Source organism: Kogia breviceps, chromosome 15 (assembly GCF_026419965.1).
Source record: "Kogia breviceps isolate mKogBre1 chromosome 15, mKogBre1 haplotype 1, whole genome shotgun sequence".
NCBI classification, from domain to species: Eukaryota; Metazoa; Chordata; class Mammalia; order Artiodactyla; family Physeteridae; genus Kogia; species Kogia breviceps.
Window position 1 is genome coordinate 89,091,019 of NC_081324.1, and position 21,295 is coordinate 89,112,313.

General features: G+C 56.2%; 1 protein-coding gene and 1 non-coding gene across 17 annotated transcripts in view; both read left to right on the forward strand.

The window, feature by feature from the left end:
• Nucleotides 1–21,295, forward strand: part of EP400 (E1A binding protein p400) — a 110,519-nt gene that overhangs the window by 73,200 nt on the left and 16,024 nt on the right. For 10 of the 16 annotated variants that reach the window (XM_059039995.2, XM_067016109.1, XM_067016108.1 and 7 more), the window contains 18 exons: nt 3,093–3,295; nt 3,381–3,550; nt 5,013–5,209; nt 6,915–7,026; nt 7,172–7,315; nt 10,385–10,528; nt 10,725–10,808; nt 11,119–11,253; nt 11,386–11,430; nt 11,540–11,693; nt 11,801–12,039; nt 12,152–12,325; nt 13,536–13,672; nt 13,804–13,860; nt 16,639–16,717; nt 16,825–17,085; nt 18,054–18,102; nt 18,183–18,292. In XM_059039995.2, coding sequence (XP_058895978.1) covers nt 3,093–3,295; nt 3,381–3,550; nt 5,013–5,209; nt 6,915–7,026; nt 7,172–7,315; nt 10,385–10,528; nt 10,725–10,808; nt 11,119–11,253; nt 11,386–11,430; nt 11,540–11,693; nt 11,801–12,039; nt 12,152–12,325; nt 13,536–13,672; nt 13,804–13,860; nt 16,639–16,717; nt 16,825–17,085; nt 18,054–18,102; nt 18,183–18,292 — 2,494 coding nt within the window. The remainder of the gene's footprint in view (nt 1–3,092; nt 3,296–3,380; nt 3,551–5,012; nt 5,210–6,914; nt 7,027–7,171; nt 7,316–10,384; nt 10,529–10,724; nt 10,809–11,118; nt 11,254–11,385; nt 11,431–11,539; nt 11,694–11,800; nt 12,040–12,151; nt 12,326–13,535; nt 13,673–13,803; nt 13,861–16,638; nt 16,718–16,824; nt 17,086–18,053; nt 18,103–18,182; nt 18,293–21,295) is intronic. The other 6 variants (XM_059039996.2, XM_059040006.2, XM_059040007.2 and 3 more) reach the window with 2 other exon arrangements.
• LOC131743015 (small nucleolar RNA SNORA49) lies at nt 4,598–4,725 on the forward strand. The gene has a single exon (XR_009331675.1). It is a non-coding gene; the product is annotated as a small nucleolar RNA SNORA49 (small nucleolar RNA).

The window sequence follows — 21,295 nt, forward strand, 5'->3', positions numbered from 1 at the left end:
TCCATAGTTTCGCTTTTCCAGAATGTCAGATAGTTGGAACATGGAGTAGGCAGCCTTTTCAGATGGCTTCTTTCACGTAGGAATGTGCACTTAAGGTTTCTCCTCGTCTCTTCATGGCTCGAAAGCTCATTTCTTTTTAGCCCTGAATAATATTCCATTGTCTGGAAGCACCACAGTTTGTTTAAAAACGTTCACCTACTGAAGGACAACATGGTCGCTTCTAAGATTTGGCAGTTATGCATAAAGCTGCTATAAACATCCATGTGTAGGTTTTTGTGTGGACATGGTTTTTAATTCATTTGGGTGAATACCAAGGAGCGTGATTACCAGATCGCACCGTGAGAGAATGTTTCGTGTTGTTAGAAACCGCCAGACTGTCTTCCCGAGTGGCTGCGCCGCTTCGCATTCCCACCAGCAGTGATGAGAGTTCCCCCTGCTCCACACCCTCACCAGCAATTGCTGTCGTCAGTCGTCTGCATTCTGGCTGTTTTAATAGATGTGTAGTGGTATCTCCTTGTTTTAATTTGCATTTCCCTGATGATATGTATGTTGAGCATCTTTTCATATCCTTATTTGTCATCGGTATACCTTTGGTAACATGTCTCTTAAGGTCTTTGGCCCATTTTTAAAACAGGTTGTTTGTTTTCTTATTGTTAGATTTTAAGAGTTCTTTGTGTATTTTGGATAACAGTTCTATTTTTTTTAAAATAATATTTATTTATTTATTTATTTTGGCTGTGTCGGGTCTTTGTTGCGTGCACGGGCTTTCTCTCATTGCGGCGAGTGGGGGCTACTCTTTGTTGCAGTGCGTGGGCTTCTCATTGTGGTGGCTTCTCTTGTTGCGGAGCACAGGCTCTAGGCACGCGGGCTCATTAGTTGTGGCTCACGGGCTCTAGAGCATAGGCTCAGTAGTTGCGGTGCACGGGCTCTAGAGCGCGGGCTCAGTAGTTGTGGCTTGTGGTCTCTAGAGCGCGGGCTCAGTAGTTCTGGCACGCGGGCTTAGTTGCTCTGCGGCTTGTGGGATCTTCCCAGACCAGAGCTTGAACCCGCGTCCCGTGCATTGACAGGCAGATTCTTAACCATTGCGCCACCAGGGAAGTCCTTGGGTAACAGTTCTTTAGCAGTTATGTTTTTGGCAAATATTTTCTTCTAGCCTGTGGATTGTCTTTTCACTCCCCTGACTGTCTTTCACAGAGCAGATGTTCTGTGATATCATCAAATGTCTATCCAGTATTCACATTTCTGATTATTTCATAAGTATTTTTTTATATCTCAAACCAGAGTCACAATGAGGTAGATATGCAGCCATCAATTCATATCTCTTATGTATCTTTTAATCTGTAGGTTCTATTTCTCCGTTTTTTCCCTTGTAATTTATTTGTTGAGAAAACCTGGTGGTTTGCCCTGTAGAATTTCCCACAGTCTGGATTTGCTGATTGATCCCTCAAGGTGTAATTTAACGTGCTGCTTTGCTCCCTGTATTGTCTGTAAACTGTTCGTTAGATCCAGAGGCTTGATCAACTTCAGGTTTATTTGTTGTTATTTTGTGGGTTTTTTACTTTTTGTTTTTTGGGTTTTTTTGAAGAATAGGTGTTATTGTGTACTGCCATTAGGAAGACATAGCGTCTGGTTGTTCTTTTTAGATTCGTTTTTTTTGCACGTGGATGTCCAGTTCTAGCACTATTTGTTTGTTTTTTTTTTAAAATAAGTTTATTTTATTTACTTTTTAAATTTTTGGCTGCGTTGGGTCTTCGTTGCTGCGCACAGGTTTTCTCTAGTTGCAGTGAGCAGGGGCTGTACTCCTCATTGCGATGTGCAGGCTTCTCATTGCAGTGGCTTCTCCTGTTGTGGAGCACAGGCTCTAGGTGCGTGGGCTTCAGTAGTTGTGGCACGTGGGCTCAGTAGTTGTGGCTCACAGGCTCTAGAGCGCAGGCTCCGTAGTTGTGGCGCACGGGCTTAGTTGCTCTGCAGCACGTGGGATCTTCCCGGACCAGGGCTCGAACCTGTGTCCCTTGCATTGGCAGGCGGATTCTTAACCACTGCGCCACCAGGGGAGCCTTCTAGCACTATTTGTTGAAAAGACTGTCTTTGCTCCCTTGTGTTACCTTTGTTCCTTTGCCAAAGGTCAACTGACCGTATTTATGAGAATCTTTCTGGGCTTTCTGTTCTGTCCCATCGATCTGTTGGTTTGTCCTTTTGCCAGTGCCGTGCTGTTGATTACTGTAGCTTTCTGGTAAGTCTTGAGGTCAGGCAGTGCCAGTCCTCCAACTTTTTCTTGTTCAGGGTTGTGTTGGCTCTTCTGGGCAGTTGCTTCTCCATATAACCTTCAGGTTCAATCTGTTGGTATCTACAGAATAGCTGGCTGGGATTGCATTGAACGTCTGGATCAAGTCGGGAAGAACTGACATCTTGACAGCATTGGACCTTCCTGTCCATGAACATGGAATATTTCTCCATTTATCTAGTGCTTCTTTGATTTCATTGATCAGAGCTTTGGTCATAAGTGGTTTTGTAGTTTGCATGCAGTTGGTAGCAAGTCATCGTGCAAGCCCAGCTTGTGCTGAGTCCCAGCACGAAGGCTTTTCTGGAGCAGGTGGTGTCTGCAGGTTGGGAGGTGGGCGTCAGGTTGGCTGTAATGGCTCATCTGAGTCGTCATGGTGCTGCTGTCTGCGGGGCCCCTGCTCCCTAGTGAGTCTGGCTCCCTTCCTGGTGGCGCAGTGGCCGTGGCAGCTTCAGAGCTCGCATCCTCCCACAGGCCGTCCAGGAGACAGAGTGCCTGCGTTCTGGAATTCCCATCTGAAGGCGGCAGGCGGCCTCTGCCCTGGGGGTACCCTGCGCCGTTCGTTCTGCTCTGGGCAGCCCTCACTGGCTGGGAGTGCTCGGGACGCGCCCCTGTGCTCGCTGTGGTCGTGTGGCCTGGCAGCCCGGTGACTGGGGCTGGGCACTCTGGCTGCTCTGGTGACTCCCGACCGCCAGGTGGCTCTGCTCTCTTCCTTCTCGAGCCTCCGCTGCCTGAGACAGAGGGGCCGCTCCGTGGAGACGTCCCGTCCCGGGTGCAGCGCCACCTGTGACGTGTGCTTTCTGCTTCTCAGGGTGGTGTGCGCGATCCCACCGGTGGTGGCCGCGCCCCCGTGCTTGTGGGTGGCGAGGCCGCCCTCGCGCTACAGCCACAAGATGAGGCTCTTCCGACACTGCCTGCGGGAGCACACGGCGCCCTTTGCCCAGCAGCTGCAGCGGGTGACAGCTCTGCGCTCACTGCGGTTTCCCGAGCTGAGACTGGTCCAGTTTGACTCAGGTACGAGGCATCCCATCTGTACTGCTGGCTGTGTCGGATTTCCTCGCTTTGGATTATGAGATGCTTGATGTTACTCATTTCATAGGAAAGCTGGAGGCGTTAGCTATCTTACTGCAGAAGTTGAAGTCTGAAGGACGTCGAGTGCTGATTTTATCACAGATGGTTCTCATGTTAGACATTTTAGAAATGTTCTTGAACTTCCATTACCTCACCTATATAAGAATTGACGAAAACGCCAACAGTGAACAGCGGCAGGTAGGAAAGAAATCATTTCTTTTGTTATCGTTTATGACTCAGTCGGGTTAACTTTGATCGCCAGTTTCTAACCTAGTTTCTCAGAGCTGTGCAAACTCAGTGTTGCCATTGCTTTCTAAACAAGGGGAAGAACTTCTTAATGTCTTTGGACTTCAGCTCCATCCTTTGATATTTTTCCGTAAGTCCTGTTATTTGGGAAATGCAGTTGGCTAGATGTCTCAGAATCAAAATTGGTGACCCGCAGTCCTTACGAGGAGGAGATGGGTGTCCTTCTGGAGGCAACCACACGAAAACAGGGAAGTTCTCCAGACTGATCTACAGTTAAAGAATTACAGGTTAAAATAACATGCCCGTTCTTTACGTGTCAGGTTAGCTAAGGGTAGCTTGATTCCATCAGGCACAGTGAGAGCAGCTTTCTTGTGCGCTGCTGGTGGGGCGCAAATTAGCCCAACTTTCTAGAAGGCGAGCTGACAGTGTGGGTTGTGAGCCTGAGAAAGGGTATGCGCCTGACCTGCTAATTCTGCATCTAGGGCTCCTCTCCTTCAGCAGCGCTCAAAGATGCACATGCACAGGTGTTGGCGTGGGAAATGTTTGTGATAAGCCCCCGTTGGGAGCGAAGTCCCCGTCCAGGAGTAGGAGAATGGGTCGGTAGGGGTCTGCGCGCCACAGGGCTTGGCCCTGTCCTGAGTGTCCCACAGCGTGAACTAGGAAGCCGTCTTCAGTGGCGTTTCAGAACAGGTTTTAGTATCAGGGCAAAGCATTCCCGAGTGCAGACAAGCTGCTGGCCTGTATATCGCATTACCCACTTCACGCCGTCCAGCACAGGCAGACCTCCCCATGCCGAGAACGCCTGGAAGGAAGTACACCACAGTCTTAGTAACAGGTTCTGTCCGGGGTGATGTAACAAATTATATAGAGAATTTCTTGAAAGAAGAAGGCAGGTCACACCTGCTAAGGTCTGTTTGGGCGCCGAAGTCATCGCTGGAGAGAAGTCGTGGGAATGAGGCCATTTCAGCTGGCGGCCCTGCGGGCGTGAGGAGGCCGCGGCTCCCTCGGCCTTACTCCAGGGGCTTTTGCTGTAAAGCGCCCGGCATTGCCGGGGGGCACGTGAACGAGGACGCATCCCTCCCCAGGGAGGCTGCTCTCCTGTGGGGCCCGCTCGCGGAGCTGACGGCACAGGTCGGGTGGGGCCGGACACTCTCCTTTCTGTACCTGCCGACGGGCGACACTTAAACAGGGTAGAGGCGTGGGCAGCCAGCAAGCGAGAGATGCCACACGTGCCTGGAATAGCCAGCGTAAAGTGCTAAAGTCCGCTGTTACTGGAACGCGGACCTCGCGTCAAAGGAAACACAAACCGAACAGTTTTGTTACGGAATAATTTCTAACTGATAAGTACCAGAACACACCAGAGGTTTCCTGTTGTTTGGCAGGAATGCTAACTCAGGGTTTTATTTCGCCTCAGGACCTGATGAGGAGTTTCAACCGGGACCGGCGGGTCTTCTGTGCCCTCCTTTCCACACACAGCCGCGCCACGGGCGTGAGCCTGGTGGAGGCGGACGCGGTGGTGTTCTACGACCACGACCTCAACCCGGTGATGGACGCCAAGGCCCAGGAGTGGTGCGACCGGATCGGGCGGCGCAAGGACGTGCACATATACAGGTGAGGCAGGCGGCCGGGCGGGGGCTGCAGCGTGCTGCAGAAGCTTCTCCCACGTTCTGTTTGCTTTCCTGCAGGCAGCCTCGTATTTCTGCCGTCCTATCTGTTCTTCCTTTATACTCAGCATCTGCCTGGGATGTAACTGAGTTTGTTTGCAGCGGTGACTGGGTCGTGCTGCTGAGACATAACTGCTGTCCTTCTGATGTGCACGTGTATTTCTCCTGGAGTCCCTGGCTCTTAAGAGGGTGCTTCATGTTCTAGGTTGTTTCAAGTATTTTCAGATATAAATTATCATAACTTACAGTTAGCAATTTGTGAATTCCCTATTGAAAGCATTTAAATCTTACAAGTGGCCAACCACACGCAGTTGAGGAAAAGCAGAGAAGGCTGTGCCATTGTTTCTGAGCTCTGGGAGTGTCGACTGGGAGAGCGCGGCAGCACTCGGCCCCCGCTGGCGGCCCGTCCCCCGCTGGCGGCCTGTCCGGCGCCCGAGCCCGCCAGGCACACACCGCGCCCCTTCCCCTGCACGCCTGCCGCCTCTGGGCGGGGTCGGCACCGAGGGGGCGGTCCCTGGCGGCCAGCCTGGGACGGGGACCCCGGCCCACGCGCGTAACCCTCGCCGTTTTCGTCAAGACGTTGTCAGCCGTGCACTGTGTTTCAACAGCTTTAATTTTTTCCTGATTATAAATGTATTACTCGTTCATTGAAAAGAAAAAGAAAAAGAAAAAAAAAAGAAGGAAAGCAAATGGAGAAAATAAGTATCCTGCCCAGATGGCAGTTAGTAGCATGTTGGTGTGTGTCTTTCCAGACGTCTCCCTGATCTTTTTAGATGGCGCCTGCCAGCCGTCTTATTGCGTAATCCTGTTTTCTTTTAACAGTATACTATGAGTGTATTTCTCTGTTAATAAATACAAATTTGGTACATTGTTTATATAAATGAATAATGTTTCACTGTGTAATCCCTTCCATATCATTGGCCCTTTAGCAGTTACTAGCTAGAAGTGGGGAAAACTTCCTTTTATTCTCAGGAGACACAATCGAGAGACTCTCCGGAGTGGCCTCAGCAGTAGAGGTGCTGGGTGCGTAGGAAGTAGAGTGTAAACTCGTGAAAGGTCATAAGCCGAGGGACGTCGCCAGCGGGCGGACGCGCTCTGCCCTTCGCCAGGAAGACCTGGTTCATAGAATTGTGACGTTTCCCCAAAGCGATAGTGAAGTTGGACATCATTTTTCAGTGAGAGCGCTGATCACGGGCGTGGGAATGGTTACTGCAGTTTTCCGGGGGCACAAAGTAGGAGCCGGGGGATGCGCGTCCTTGGGCTGCAGCCACCGGACACGGGTTCGTTTGGGGGCGCAGTGCAGAGAGGTGCACAGTGACGCGGGGGCGCCCGCCCACCACCGTCAGCACTGAAGGAGCCAGGGCTGGAGGGTCCGGAGGCCCCCGGGGGCCTTTCCAGGTGGAGGCCGGTGGGGCACATGGATGGCCAGCGTGGGCGGCACGCGGGCCTCCGGGGCCCGCCCTCCTGCCGTGTGGGAGGCGGAACAGGCATGGTCACCTCTGGGCACCACACGAAGGAAGGAAGCAGTGCAGGGTGGGGCCGACAAGCCGTGCCACGCGGGTGCTGTCCTGCCGGGCGGTCTAGGCACCGTGGCACTCGTGCTGTCCTCGGCTCCCGGGGACTTAGCTGTCGCTTGTGTAATTGGTTTGTAGGCTTGTGAGCGGCAATTCCGTTGAAGAGAAATTGTTGAAAAATGGAACCAAAGACTTGATCCGAGAAGTGGCTGCTCAGGGAAACGACTACTCCATGGCGTTCCTCACGCAGGTACCTTCGTCCACGAGGGGGCCGGGGCGGGGTTGCCACACTGTGGCGGGGGCCGGGAGGGTTCAGTGGTTAAGGGGGGGGGGGGCTGCTGGCGGTTTTCCGCGCACGGAGGCCTCAAGCTCAGTGGTACTCGTTTTTGTTGCAGCGGACCATCCAGGAGCTGTTTGAGGTTTATCCACCCATGGATGATACTGGCTTCCCAGTGAAAGCCGAGGAGTTTGTTGTTCTTTCTCAGGAACCTTCTGTCACAGAAACCATCGCACCCAAAATTGCCAGACCTTTCATAGAGGTGAGGGTGGCCGGCGCCGGCCTGGCAGCATCGGGTCCGGAGCTTTGGGTCTGCCCCTGCCCTCCGCTCCTGTGGCACTGCTGCCCCCGCCCCCCCCCGCCAGGCTGCAGTCGCTCAAGCCTGAGCCGTCAGCCCCTCCCTCCCTGCTTTTTTGGTTTGGGGGATTTTAGGTGTAAAAAGAGGTGAAGGACGCGCGCGAGAGTGTGTGGGCCTTGCGTGCCTGCTGTCCACCCTGCCACCGTCACCGTTTTCACCCGTGCTTCTCGGGCCACCCCTCGCCGTCCTGTGTGACTTTGTGCCCCCACCCCTCGACCCCGCTGTGTCAGCACCTCTGTCACAGAGTTGCTGGGGAGGATGCCCCGCTGTGCGGGGAGCCCCGGTGTGAATGTGAGATACACGTCCCACTCTGAGGACAGAACCAAAAAGAGTAGCAGCCGTCTCACTCAGCCTTCCTGCGTTGGTTACCCGCTGAGATGATAATGCCTTGGATTCTAACTGAAATCTTGCCTTCTGCGTTTCCGGCCTGGACACTCGAGATCGCAGACTGCGCGCTTGGCTTGCGTGCTGCTGCTTTGTGGGGGGAGGTGCTGCTGTGCGGATCTGGCGCACACTTGCCTGTCAGGCCCCTCGCTTCCCTCCCCAAGGCCCTGCTCCTATCCTGCCTCCTGGGGGCCTTTGACTGCAGGACACCTCCTCTCCTGTTTTTGAAACTTGACTGTCCAGTGATTGAGAAGTAATAAATGCATGTGATAAAAAACCTTCAAGAATTTATAATGAAAAGTAAGTGTCCTGCACCAGGCCCTCACTTCCCTCTCAGAGACAACCACTGTCAGCTGTCTCTCACATTTTCTTCTAGGAGTTGTCTGTGTATAATGTCACTTGCACAGAAATACCTTACAGCTGTTTCGGTATCAGGAGGGACAGATAGATGTACCGTTTTCTTTTAAAAATTGGTGATACGTGCATCAGGTTTAAAAAAATAACACATCAAACATCATGACCTAAACCTCATAACAGAAATGATTGTAGAAACATCATAACAGAAATGATAGTAGGGAAACAGTAGGTTAACTGTCCTGGAGGTGACCACTCAACAATTGTTAAAAGTCTTATGGGGTGTCCCTGGTGGCACAGTGGCCAAGAACTCGCCTGCCAGTGTGGGGGACTCGGGTTCCAGGCCCGGTCCGGGAGGATGCCACATGCTGCGGAACAGCTGAGCCTGCGCGCTGCAACTACTGAGCCCACGTGCCACAACTGCTGAGCCCGCAAGCCACAACTGAAGCCCGCGTGCCTAGAGCCCATGCTGAGCCCACGAGTCACAACTACTGAAGCCCACATGCCTAGAGCCCATGCTGAGCCCACAAGCCACAACTACTGAAGCCCACATGCCTAGAGCCCATGCTCCTCAACAAGAGGAGCCACCGCAATGAGGAGCCCACACACCACAACGAAGAGCAGCCCCCGCTCGCCGCAACTAGAGAAAGCCCGCGCGCAGCAACGAAGACCCAGCGCAGCCAAAAATAAATAAATAATCCATAAATTTAGAAAACGTGTATCTTACATGGACCCCGGAAGAAGCACGTGAGGCCTGAAGGCTCGTGTGCTTGAGGAATGTGTGTCACACACCCTTGCTGTTGTTTCTCAGCGCATCTCTTGAGATGCTGGCACAGTGTGGTGTTTCAGCACACAGACTCTTCGGAACGTTCTGGCTGAACATCTTGCTGTGAGTTGGGCACTGTTGTAGGCGGAAGGGGTATAGCGCTGAGAGAAGGAACTCGCGCCCTCCACGAAGCTTCTATTCTAGTGACGGGAGGTGACGCGCCATCACCCTGCGGAGGTGGTGTGCCACGCGGCGTCCAGGAGGAGTGTTAGGGGCCGAGGGGCAGCACCTCCGGGTCTGGACAGTAGGGGTCAGGTACGGCCGGGGGACGAGGGCGATGGAGACGGGCTGCCCGCGGACGTGTGGGTCAGGACCGTCACCCGGCTGTACGCTGACGCTGGACTGGGGGCCAGTTCAGAGGTGCAGGCACGGGGCACAGTGTGGGCACAGCTCTGGCTGAATGGCAGCTTGCTCGTGGCTGGTGAGCTTTGTGTTCATTGGCAGTGCGGATACTTTTTTATGAAGCGCTCGTTCGCATTTTTTTCCTGTTTTTTTTTAACTGGATTGTCTTCTTTTCTTAATGGCTTGTTGGCTTTTTTTCTGTATTCTGGATGCGAGGCCTTTGTGGGATACATGTAAAATGTCTTCTCCCAACCTGTGGTTTGCCTTTTTTAATGCTGTCTTGCAGCGAGCAGAAATTCTTGGTCCTAGTGCCACCCAGCAGACCATCTTTATCACATGGTTGGTGCTTTTGCGTTCTAAGAGAGGTTCTTCTTTATTTTCTTCTACGTGTTTCAGTGTTTCGTTCTTCATACTTAGACGTACGGTCTGTCTGGAAATACTTTCTGGGTGTTGTGTGAGGATGGGTTACATTTTAAACTTCGCGGATGTTGCCCAATTGCCCTGGAAAGAGTACCAGTTCTTAACTGACGTCCTCTCAGCTGCGTGACCCCCCCAGCCCCGGCCCCGATGTGAGCACGTGTGTCTGCATTTGCCAGCCCCTGGCTGCCGGGTTTCGGGAGAGGCGCATGCGGCATCTGCTAGTCTAATGGGCGTTTCTTGAACTGTGGTGACACTGACCCTTACGTGTCTGTCGCCGTCTGCAGCACGTTTCCTGGGGGCTTGGTTTCTGTCTTCACCACGGACCACGGCCTGTATCTTGTGCACCACGAAGAATTGTTCTCATGGTCAGGACCGGGGCAGGGTGGTGGGTGGCGGGTGTGAGATGCAGCCAGACGCCCCATCCTGCTCGGTTCTCTGAGTCTGGGGGCCGGGCTGTGCGTATCAGCCTGTGTGCCTGTGGCTCTTCTCGAGGACGTGCCCGCGGCACCGTCGTTTCAGGCGTGCGAGGGGGGCCGAGGAGAGCAGGCGTCACCGTGGGAGGTTCGGTGTACAGTGTGGGCCATACCCCTCAACTGAAGTGTTGAAAGCACATCCGAGTCATGTACACTAAGGGCGCACTCCCGCAGGCCCTCAAGAGCATCGAGTGTCTGGAGGAGGAGGACGCGCAGGAGCCGGCAGAGGAGTTGGCGCCCGGGTCTCGGCGCCCGGACGGTTCCCGGTGGGGCGAGGAACCCTCGCCGCTGGAGGAGTTAGCGGACTTCATGGGGCAGGTTTGGCGTTTTCTACTTCATTTGCTTTTCTGCACCTAAATACTTTAAACATGTGACCCTTCTGGGAGATATTTCTTGTTCATCTGGACCGAGAACAGTCGCTGTTTTGATTCAAGTGTTGGCGGGGGGTTATAAGAGGAACCAAATCCTTGTGAACTTGCTGTTAACCGTATTTAAAAAATACATCTTGAAACAGCTCACACCAATTGAAAAATATGCTTTGAATTACCTGGAATTATTCCATACTTCCACTGATCAAGAAAAGGAGAGAAATAGTGAGGTAAGAGAATGAACTACTGACCATCTTAACACGTGAGAATCTCAAGTTCTTCAGGGTTAAACTGGGTTGGAACTAAGTATGACTTGCCTAGAATTAGAGGAATAAACCCAAACCCAGCCGTGTACAAACTGATTGGAAGGGAGAAGCCTCAGGAACCTGCAGGTGCAGTTTTCCTGGGTTCTGAAGCAGCCTGGCGCTGGAAAGAGGGTCATGTATTGGGAACAGAGGGAAGGGCCCAGGCGGGGAGGATGGGGCGGTGCGGGCTAGGGGCGCGGGCGGAGGTGGCAGCGGGTGCTGGCTGTCTCTCCAGGGCGCCATGCTGGCTGCCGTGGGCGAGTGGGAGGCCCGGAACGCGCGGACGCTGCGGGAGCGGGAGGCCAGGGCGCGGCGCGAGCGGGAGCAGGAGCAGCTCCTCACCTACACCCGGGAGGACGCCTGCAGCGCGGTACGTGCTGCCCGGGGCTGCCTTCGCCCGCCTGCCCGTCTGCCCGCCCGCCGCCGGCGTGAAGGCGCGCGCTGGGGGGCTGCAGCTTGAGGCCAGGGCTGGGTGACCTGAAGAGCTCCCATTCTCCTGTAGGAGTTCGTGTGTGAGGGCGCCGACGGGCACACAGAGGTCATGCCGGTGAGCGCCCACCTCCCCGTGTCCCTGGGCCCGCCTCCCGCCCCTTCGGCGGCCACTCCCGTGCCGGGCCGCCGGGCCGCCGGCTCAGGGCTCTGCCTTCCGCACGCAGCTTTGGACGCCGCCCACGCCCCCCCAGGACGACAACGACATCTACATCGACTCGGTCATGTGTCTCGTGTATGAAACCACCCCCATCCCGGAGTCCAAGCTTCCGCCCGTGTACGTGAGGAAGGAGCGCCGGAGACACAAGACGGACCCCTCAGGTGGGTTCCTGTGGCGGGGGAGGGTTCGGTGCTCCCGGCGGGCGCCCTCCACGGCCCTGCCGGCCCTTCCGCGCTGACACGCTGGCTGAAGCAGCCTCTCCGTGCAGCCGCGGGCAGGAAGAAGAAGCAGCGCCACGGGGAGGCCGTGGTGCCCCCGCGGTCGCTGTTTGACCGCGCGGCGCCCGGCATGCTGAGGGCGCGCCGAGAGGGCAAGGAGAAGAAGAACTTGCTGCTGAAGCAGCAGACACAGTTCGCCAAGCCTTTGCCGGCCTTCGCCAGGGCGGCCGCCGAGCCTGCCCCCGACAACCCCGAGTGGCTCATCAGCGAGGACTGGGCGCTGCTGCAGGTGAGCCCCGGGCCTCGACCTGGGCCCGCCGCGTCGCCGGCGCCCTCTGGAGAGCGGGGAAGCCGCTGGCGCGCAGCGCCTTGACCCGCGGCGCCTGAACTTGGTCCTCCAGGCCGTGAAGCAGCTCCTCGAGCTGCCGCTGAACCTCGCGGTCGTGTCCCCGGCCCACACGCCCAACTGGGACCTCGTCAGCGACGTCGTCAACTCCTGCAGCCGCATCTACCGCTCCTCCAAGCAGTGCCGGAACCGCTACGAGAACGTGCTCATCCCCAGGGAGGAGGGGAAGGTGAGGCCGCCCTTCCTGCGGGGCACGCGGCTCGGCGAGGGGCAGGGAGGGGCGCGGGGTGCTGGGCGCGGCCCTGAGCGGGGGCAGACACGCTCCCAGTCCCGGTTCCCGCCGGCGGAGTCCCTGCGCCGTGTCTCGCCCGATAGACAGCATCCGCGCTGCTGCGTCGTCTGGAAGATTCTGTGCGCTGTCTGTGGCCCGGCGCCATCCTGGCGCTTCGTCCTCCCTCCCGGGTTGGGTGTGTAGACGGGCATGGCTCTGTGCTGTTAGCTTCGTTGAAGGAGGGCCTGTCGGTGCCTCCCCCTTTGTGCGTCGCTGTGCTTTCCCGGGGCCTCGGCCGCTGCAGCGGCTGGACAAGCGCTGGACACTCTGTTCCCAGCGGCGCGCACCACGGACTCTGAGTGCAGAACAGCCGAGTACGCGGCGTCTGTCGTCAGGAGGCCACCTGTGGGGCAGCCAGGCCCCTCGAGTCCGCGTGGCTGCTGAGGAGGTCTCCGGGGCGCTGCCTCTTCTGGTCTCCCTTGAGCTGCGTTTGTCTCTCCATTTGTCCGTCTGCTGTGTCCCCGCCTTGCTGCCTCTCAGCTTGCCACCTGTCCTCAGGAGGGTGTCTGCGGCTTCCACGCAGAAAGCCTCTGCACACGGCGTCGGGCTGGCGTGTACCTGGGGCCGGCGCCCAGTCACAGAGTGGGAGCGATGACCGCGTCTCCCGCCTGCGACGGGCCAGGGCATGCGTGGCAGCGGCAGACATCCTGGGCTTCAGTGAAGTTTGCGCCTGGGTTTCTAACTCATGGAAATGACTTGCTTCGTTTCTATAAGCACTCTTTAACGAATCTCGGTTTTCATTTTTCTAAAAACAGTTGTCTCCAAACTGGGGGACAGCCGCCGCTTGGTGCCCCGGGGCCGACCAGGGCGAAGGCGCGCTGGCTGGGGGCCACTGGCCGTGTCAGCCCGGCCACTCGGCCTCACTGCTGTCTGCCGAGCTGGAGGCGGGACGGGCGGGAAGGCCTAGCCCAGGCTGGGGAGTGTGCTCGCGGTCGGTGGACGCCGCCGCCGTGTCGTTGCTGTTTCATCTGTGTTGAGTCTCAGAGAGAAGGGCGGGAAGAAGGGACTCGCTGTTTAAGCCGGGGAGTTCACGTTAGCCCTCCCAGTCCGGGACCCTGTTCGCAGGGTCGGCGTCTGACCCTGCTGTGCCACCCCCATCCTGTTTCAGAGTAAGAACAACCGTCCTCTGCGCACGGGCCAGATGTACGCTCAGGACGAGAATGCCACGCACACCCAGCTGTACACGAGCCACTTCGACCTGATGAAGATGACCGCGGGCAAGAGGAGCCCCCCCATCAAGCCTCTGTACGCGTCCACGCCCCTGCGCCGGCTCTGCGGGGTCGGGGGCTTGATTCCCACTCTCTCGTTGGCCTTCCCTTCCTTCTGCAGCGTCTTGTCCTCTCTTCAGTCATTCTCTCTCTCTCTCTGTGTTACAGGCTTGGCATGAACCCATTTCAGAAGAACCCCAAGCACGCTTCCGTGTTGGCAGAAAGGTATTTCTGTATTCATGGCGCAGTTTTCATCATTTGAAATGATTCATTTTAACGTTTTCTCAAACCCTACAAGTTCAGCAAATTGTCGTGTAAATGGTGTGTCCAGGCATCAGCTGGGGGTGGTGTTGAGGTGAGGCGGGCCGGGCACACTCGTGTCCCCGTTCACGGGACGGGGTGTCCTGCTTGCAGTCTGACAGCGTCACAGCGGCTGTGCCACCTCTGAGCTGTCATACGTCTGCTCGGCCCCGCCCTAGAAACATACCCAGTTTACTGGGGTTCGGGGTGGGGGTGAGTGTTCTTTTTTTTACTTACTTACTTAACTTACTTACTTACTTATTTATTTTTAGCTCCGTTGGGTCTTTGTTGCTGCGCATGGGCTTTCTCTAGCTGTGGTGCGTGGGCTTCTCATTGCGGTGGCTTCTCTTGTTGTGGAGCACGGGCTCTAGGCACGTGGGCTTCAGTAGTTGTGGCTCACGGGCTCAGAACTTGTGGCTCGCGGGGCTCTAGAGTGCAGGCTCAGTAGTTGTGGCGCACGGGCTTAGTTGCTCCGCGGCATGTGGGATCTTCCCAGACCAGGGCTCGAACCCGTGTCCCCTGCATTGGCAGGCGGATTCTCAACCACTGCGCCACCAGGGAAGACCTGGGGTGAGCGTTCCTGCCTTGAAATTGTGCAAATGAAGAAAAATGACTGGGTAGATGGGTAGAGAGATGGGTAGGTGTGAGAGAGCAGACAGGGGGAAAGAGAACTAACTGTGTGGTCTGAGTTGCTCAGCACGTGGGCGTTTGCTATAAAATCTCTGCAACTTCTTGCATGTTTGCCTTTTTGTAATAAAATATCGGGAAAAAACACATGTTTAGATGGAACCCAGTTGCTCCTCTGGCTCAAGCCTTCCTCGTCACCAGGTAGGTTTTGCAGATACCGCCTGACATGGGCCCATGCCTGCTGAGGGCCCCCGGCCGCACCAAGGACCAAGGCCTGCGCTGCCTGCCCACTCCGTGCACCCCGGCCTCCACGGCCTGCTCCTCCGCCTGGCGGCTGGCTCTGCCTTGCGGATCGCTCCGTCTGGGACCGTCTCTCTGGACCCATCGGCCCCCCGCCAGGCCCTCCCTCACACGTCACCTTCTCCTCGTTGGTACTCGCGCCCCAGCCCCTCTCTGTTTCTTCCCGGAGCGGATCGTCTTTGCGTTTTTACTTGACTCCTTCAGCGTCTGCATGAGCTGCGTGGACATAGGGGTTCTAGAGGCCAGAGGCGCAGAGCACATGTTCCGGATGTGCGTATTGATTGAATTGATGATTATTTCATGAATTGGTTTTCTTAACAAGAAAAACAGGCTGGGCCGGGGTTCAGCAGTGAATGAGGTGGGCCCAGTCCTGCCCTCCTGTTTCTCTCGCACAAGACACAGACTCTGAGTAACCCTTACAGAGGGCGAGGACTCATCCTGACGGGGAACAGACCCGCCTGGCTGAGCTGAGAACAGGGCGGCTGGGAGAAGGGACACTTGTTCCTCCGAGTGAGGGCCGGCACGCCGGCGGGAAGGCACGGAGGGCAGGGCGGGCAAAGAGAAGGCTGGCCTGCAGGGTGGGAGGGAGGGGGTCCGGGCATGGTGCCAGCACGGAGGGGAGCAGGGCAGCGCAGGGGTGGCCCGCAGTCTGGGCGGAAGCAGGGGCGGCGTGCGGCCGATCAGAGTGAGCTGGCGAGAGGCTGCCAGATGCACGCGGACCCGGAGGGCGTCTCAGTGGCTCGGCTTTGTATGTGTGTGTCTGGCGCTGGTGGGAGAGGTTGGTGGACAGGATGAGGGTGGAGCCGGGCTGGCCTTGGCCACGTGCAGGCCGGGTGTGCCGAGGGGGTGTCTCTAGGTAGTGACCAGGGTCAGGGTCTGTAAGCAGTAGGAGACCAGGCCGTGTGTCCCGGGAGGGAGCTGGATGTGGAGCAGGAAACGCCGGGGCGGCTGGACCATCGCCATGCCCAGTGGTTGAATTTCCCCCCGGTGGTGGAGGCCTGGGGCAGGTGGAGTGGGGAGTGCGCTGAGGCTGTGGCTTTACCACCAGGCGTGATGGAGAGACACGGGGTGAGGGGGGCCAGCGTGCAAATGTGGGGGCGGCAGGGTGGGTTACAGGACTTCCTCGGGGGGGTGGAGGGCTGAGTGGGCGAGGTCAGAGAATGCACTGCGCGAGCTGGGGCACGTGACGTGGGAGGGCTGGTGTCCAGAGGGGCCAGACAGGTGTAGCAGCAGCACCTGGGCCGCCCTGAAACGCAGAGGCGGCGCACGAGGGCGGAGCCAGCCTCCCCGCGGCAGGACTCGAGGCTGGTAGGCGACCGTCGGGGTGGGAGCCCGGGAGCCCCTGGAAGCGAGGGTTCTGTGAGAGGCTGCGGAGGGCTGTGGGGCGCTCACGGCACTGGGCGGGTGGCCGGTGCTCTCTGTGGCGCGAGGGCTGGCGCTCAGTGCGGGCGGGGGCAGGCCTGGCTTTGGGGGCAGGGGCGGTTGGTTTGCGGCGAGGAGCTTTGTTGCCCCACGTGTTCGGGGACGCGCGCTGTCCAGGCGCCGCGCTGAGTGCCGCCGCTGCGGGGGGCCGGGCAGCTGGCCCTTGTTGTGAGGGATTGGGGGCCACCATGCTCTGGGGCAGACTGGCAGCCTCTCCTCTCCAGGTCCGAGCCGCTCGGGCCCCAGCCTTGGTGTCCAGGCACCTGGCATCGTGGGAAATGAGGGCTTTGGATTTCTAGCGTGTCTGTGTACTTAGAACTCGCAGTTTACTTCTCGTTTTTCCTTTGTCTTTAGTGGAATCAACTACGACAAACCTCTGCCTCCTATCCAGGTCGCCTCCCTCCGGGCGGAGCGCATTGCCAAGGAGAAAAAGGTGTGTGTGGTACGGCGGGTGGCGGGCGGGCCGCGAGGGGGGCTGGGGGCTGGGGGTCCCCCCCGGGCCAATTCCTCTGCACGGCTCCGTTCCCTCCTGCCCCGTAGGCGCTGGCCGACCAACAGAAAGCGCAGCAGCCGACCGTGGCGCAGCCGCCGCCGCCACCACCGCCGCCGCCGCAGCCACAGCCGCCCCCGCCGCAGCAGCCACCCCCGCCGCTGCCTCAGCCCCCGTCGGCCGGCAGCCAGCAGCCTGCAGGGCAGCCTGCCGTCCAGCCCCAGGCCCAGGCCCAGCCCCCGGCGCAGCCCACGCCACCCCCGCCGAAGGCGCCCCCCGCGATCACGACGGTGGGCAGCGCTGCAGTGCTGGTGAGAAGGCACCCAGAGCGGTTGGCTCCGGCGCAGCCCCGTCAAGGGTCCTGCGGCTTCCAGCCCGCGGACCCTCCTCCCAGAGGAAGTGGGAGGCCTGCCCCGTCTCCCCAAGTCTCCCCCTCGAGGAAGCGCGTGCCTCACCCTGTCTCTCCCGTGCTGGGTCAGCTCTGCCCTCCGGGCTGGGTTAACTGGGCAGCCATGTGGGAGACGAGGCCGCTCTTCTAGGTGGAGGTGAGTGGGAGGTGTGGAATTAGGGTTTTGTGAAGCATGAAGAGGTCGCCCTCTCTTGTCCCTACAGACTCGAAGAGCAGGTACTGTTAGTGCGGACCTCCCTCTCCTGACCCTGCCCCACTTTCCCTCAGAGCTGTGCACACGTGTGTGCATCTTCAGTGCCCATGAGAAGAAGGTGGTAAAGTGCATAAACAAAGAAAGGCAATGTGTCAATCTTATGCACCCTGCGCTGTCGCCGCCGTGCCCTGGTGCGGGACCGTCTTGTCGTACGGGGTCATTTCCACCCCGTGTTCTTTGTTACATCTGCCGCAGTGGCATTCGATGTGCACTTGGCAGCTCCGTCCTTCGTTGTTCAGAAAACTAAGCGCCTGCCTGGTGTGAGGGCTGCTCCCTGCCCAGGAGAACAGTGGTGGGTGGTCAGGAAGAGACCGTCTGCAGGGCGGACCCCTGGGCTGCGGCCAAGTGGCGTTAGTCAGAAAAGAATGGAAAACAGCCAGCACAGAGGCCCGGAACTTGGCAGACGTGGGGCTCAGAAGGGTCAGTGTGGCCGGAGCCTGGTGACCGAGGGACGGACTCAGCACTGTGGGAGGAGGTGCGGGGAGAGGGGGCTGAAGTCAGCCGAGTGGGCTGAGTAACCGTGACCAGGAGTTTGGATTTGATCCTGATGAGGTGGAAGGCTTTGGAGTGTTTACGCAGGGCGGAGCTTGACCTGAAATTCAAATGGTTTTCTTCAGCAGGCAGGAGCCGTCAAGACGTCCGTCACAGGGACAAGCATGCCCACGGGTAAGGAGTCGCACGGCTGAGATGCGGCGATTGGAGGTGAGTGCTTTCCTGTTCTCCTGCCTCACGCCCTCTCCCCGCAGGCACGGTGAGCGGAAATGTGATCGTGAACACCATCGCCGGCGTCCCCGCTGCCACCTTCCAGTCCATTAACAAGCGCCTCGCTTCACCCGTGGCACCTGGAGCCTTGACTGTGAGTTGTCCCTGCTCCTGGGTGCTTTTGGTGGCATGCATGACCCGGGACACTGCAGTAGCCGTTGGCTTCTTAAAAAAAATTCCATTCCATTGGTACAGAAAGTCCTGACCTAGTTTGCATTTCATAAAGTAGCGAGGACATGGAGGGGTGCAGAGGATGGTTTCCACGTGTGCTTTCTGGGAGAGGGTGTGTCGGAATCCCCCACCGTGGTTCCAGGAGGAGGGCGGGGGTGCGAGGGCACGTCTCCAACTTCACGGACAGGGTGCCCACGTGCCGTAGAGGCAGCTTTGCCCGTGTGTGTGGACGGGGCGCCACAGCAGAACGGGGCACAAGGCGGGGCAGTGTGTTTATGGGAGTCTAGGCCCACGGGGGTGGCAGGAAGGGGCCGGGTCTGGGCAGAGGGAGAGGCTTCGAAGGACAGCACGTGCCCTGAGGGAGCAGCTGCTTCCGAGTCAGCAGTGCTGGGCACGTGGAGTGGTGGCCCTGTTGGCTTCTGAGAAATGTCTTTGCTGCGAAGGTGGTGTTGGGAGGGAACTGGACAGTGGGGTGTTGGGAAAAGGCTGGACACACAGATCCATGGAGCAGGCTAGGGAGTCCAGAGGTAGACCCACATGTGTACGTAGTTGGTTAGTTTTTACTAAAGTGCCGGGGGCGAGGGGCTTCCCTGGTGGCGCAGTGGTTAAGAATCCGCCTGCCGAGGCAGGGGACACGGGTTTGAGCCCCGGTCCGGGAAGATCCCACGTGCCGCGGAGCAACTAAGCCCGTGCGCCCGCCAACTACTGAGCCTGCGCTCTAGAGCCCGTGAGCCACAACTAGTGAGCCTGCGCTCTAGAGCTTGCAAGCCACAACTACTGAGCCCACGTGCCACAGCTACCGAGCCTGCACCCCTAGAGCCCGTGCTCCACAACATGAGAAGCCCGCGCACCGCAACAAAGAGGAGCCCCTCGCTCACTGCAACTAGAGAAAGCCCACGCGCAGCACCGAAGACCCAACGCAGCCATTAATTAATTAATTAATTAAAAATGGAGAGGAGAGCTCTTTAAAAAAAAAAAAAAAAGAGGGGCTTCCCTGGTGGCGCAGTGGTTAAGAATCCGCCTGCCAATGCAGGGGACATAGGGTTGAGCCCAGGTCCGGGAAGATCCCACGTGCCACAGAGCGACTGGGCCCCGTGAGCCACACCTACTGAGCCAGCTCTCTAGAGCCCACGAGACACAGCTGCTGAGCCCACATGCCACAACTACTGAAGCCCATGTGTCTAGAGCCCGTGCTCCACAACAAGAGAAGCCACCGCAATAAGGAGCCCGCGCACTGCAACGAAGAGCAGCCCCCGCTCGCCGCAACTAGAGAAAGCCCGCGCGCAGCAACGAAGACCCAACGCAGCCAAAAATAAATAAAAGTTAAAGAGAAATAAGAAAGAGTGCCGAGGGATTTCAATGGAGAAAGGGCAGTCTTTTCAACAAATGGTGCTGGAGAAACTGGGGAGCCGTTCAAAGCCGAATGAACTTTGAACTGTTACTGTATATGAAGAGTCACTCCAAGTGGATCATGGGCCCAAACGTAAAACCTGAAACTATAAAATTTCTAGAAAAAAAACAGAACATCTTTGCTTGGTTTTAGGCAAAGATTTCCTAGGATACCAAAAGCCTACAAATTATGAAAAAAAATAAATGAGGCTTCATCAAATCAAGAACTTACGTTCTTTGGAAGATATTGTTAATAAAATGAAAAGCAAGCCATGGAAAATATTTGAAGAAGATATCTGATAAAAGACTGGTACTTAGATTACACAAAGATTTTTCAATCAAGAATAAGAAAACAAACAACTTTTAAAAGTGGACAAAAATTTTTTTAATGGACAAAAGATTTGAGAAGTTACTTCACCATGGAAGATACATATGGAGATATATATATAGATACAGATACAGATTAGATATACACACACACACCATATGGATAGCAAATAAATATGAGAAGATATTCAACATTGTTAGTCATTAGGGAAATGTAACTTAAAACTACAGTGATCTACTAATGCTGCTACACATCTCTGAGAATGGCTTTAAAACAAGAAAAACCTGGCAGTGCCAACTGCTGGTGAGGATGCAGGGCAACTGGAGTTCCCCTTGCTGGTGGGAGTGCAAAACCTTAGCAGTCAGTCTGGAAAACAGTTTATTTCTTACAAAATTAAACGCGCACCTACTCTCCCACCTATCAGTTCCACTCCTCGGCTTTCCCCCAAGAGAAATGAAAACACATCTGCACAAAAGACCTGAGCGTGAATGTGTTTAGTGGCTGTGTTCATAATTGCGACCTAAGCGGACAGCCAAGTGCCCTTGAGCAGGCGAGCAGAAGGGAAGACGGGGCACCCGGCCCACCCGGCGCCGCCCAGCGGTGCGGGAGACTGCCGGCTCGGCGGAGCTCGGGGCGCTGTGCTGGCCGACAGGAGTCTAGAAAGCCTTCATAATGAGTGTGATTCCACGTAAACCACACGGAAAAGGCAAGGCTTTAGGGACAGAAAACAGAGTGTGTTCTGTATCTGTGGACATTTATAAAAATTCATAGAACTCTATTCCTGAAACAGGTGAATTTTACTGTATGTGAGTTACACCTCAATAAATTGGGTTTAAAAAATTAGAATAAGCAGTAGAGTAAATATGAAAACAGTTTTTCTAGGATGTGACTTCGGATTATTTCACTCATTTTTCTTTCTACTCTGTAATAAACCACTTTAGACTCAGCCACTTCACTGAACACAGAAGCTATTAGTTAGGCTTGTGGCATTAGGATCCTATCCTGTGACCGGTGTCACTACTTCTGTGAGGGTGGAAAGCCCAAATCATTGCACTTGGTATTTTATTTTGAAAAGACCTATTTCTGTGGTCATATTTTTAAAAGATAAAGCAGTTTATCCACAATGTATTTTTTGAACAGCTCTTACAGACAAGATACTCTCCCTGGTGATGTGGGGCTAGAAGTAGGACTCAAACACACGGCTTGCTT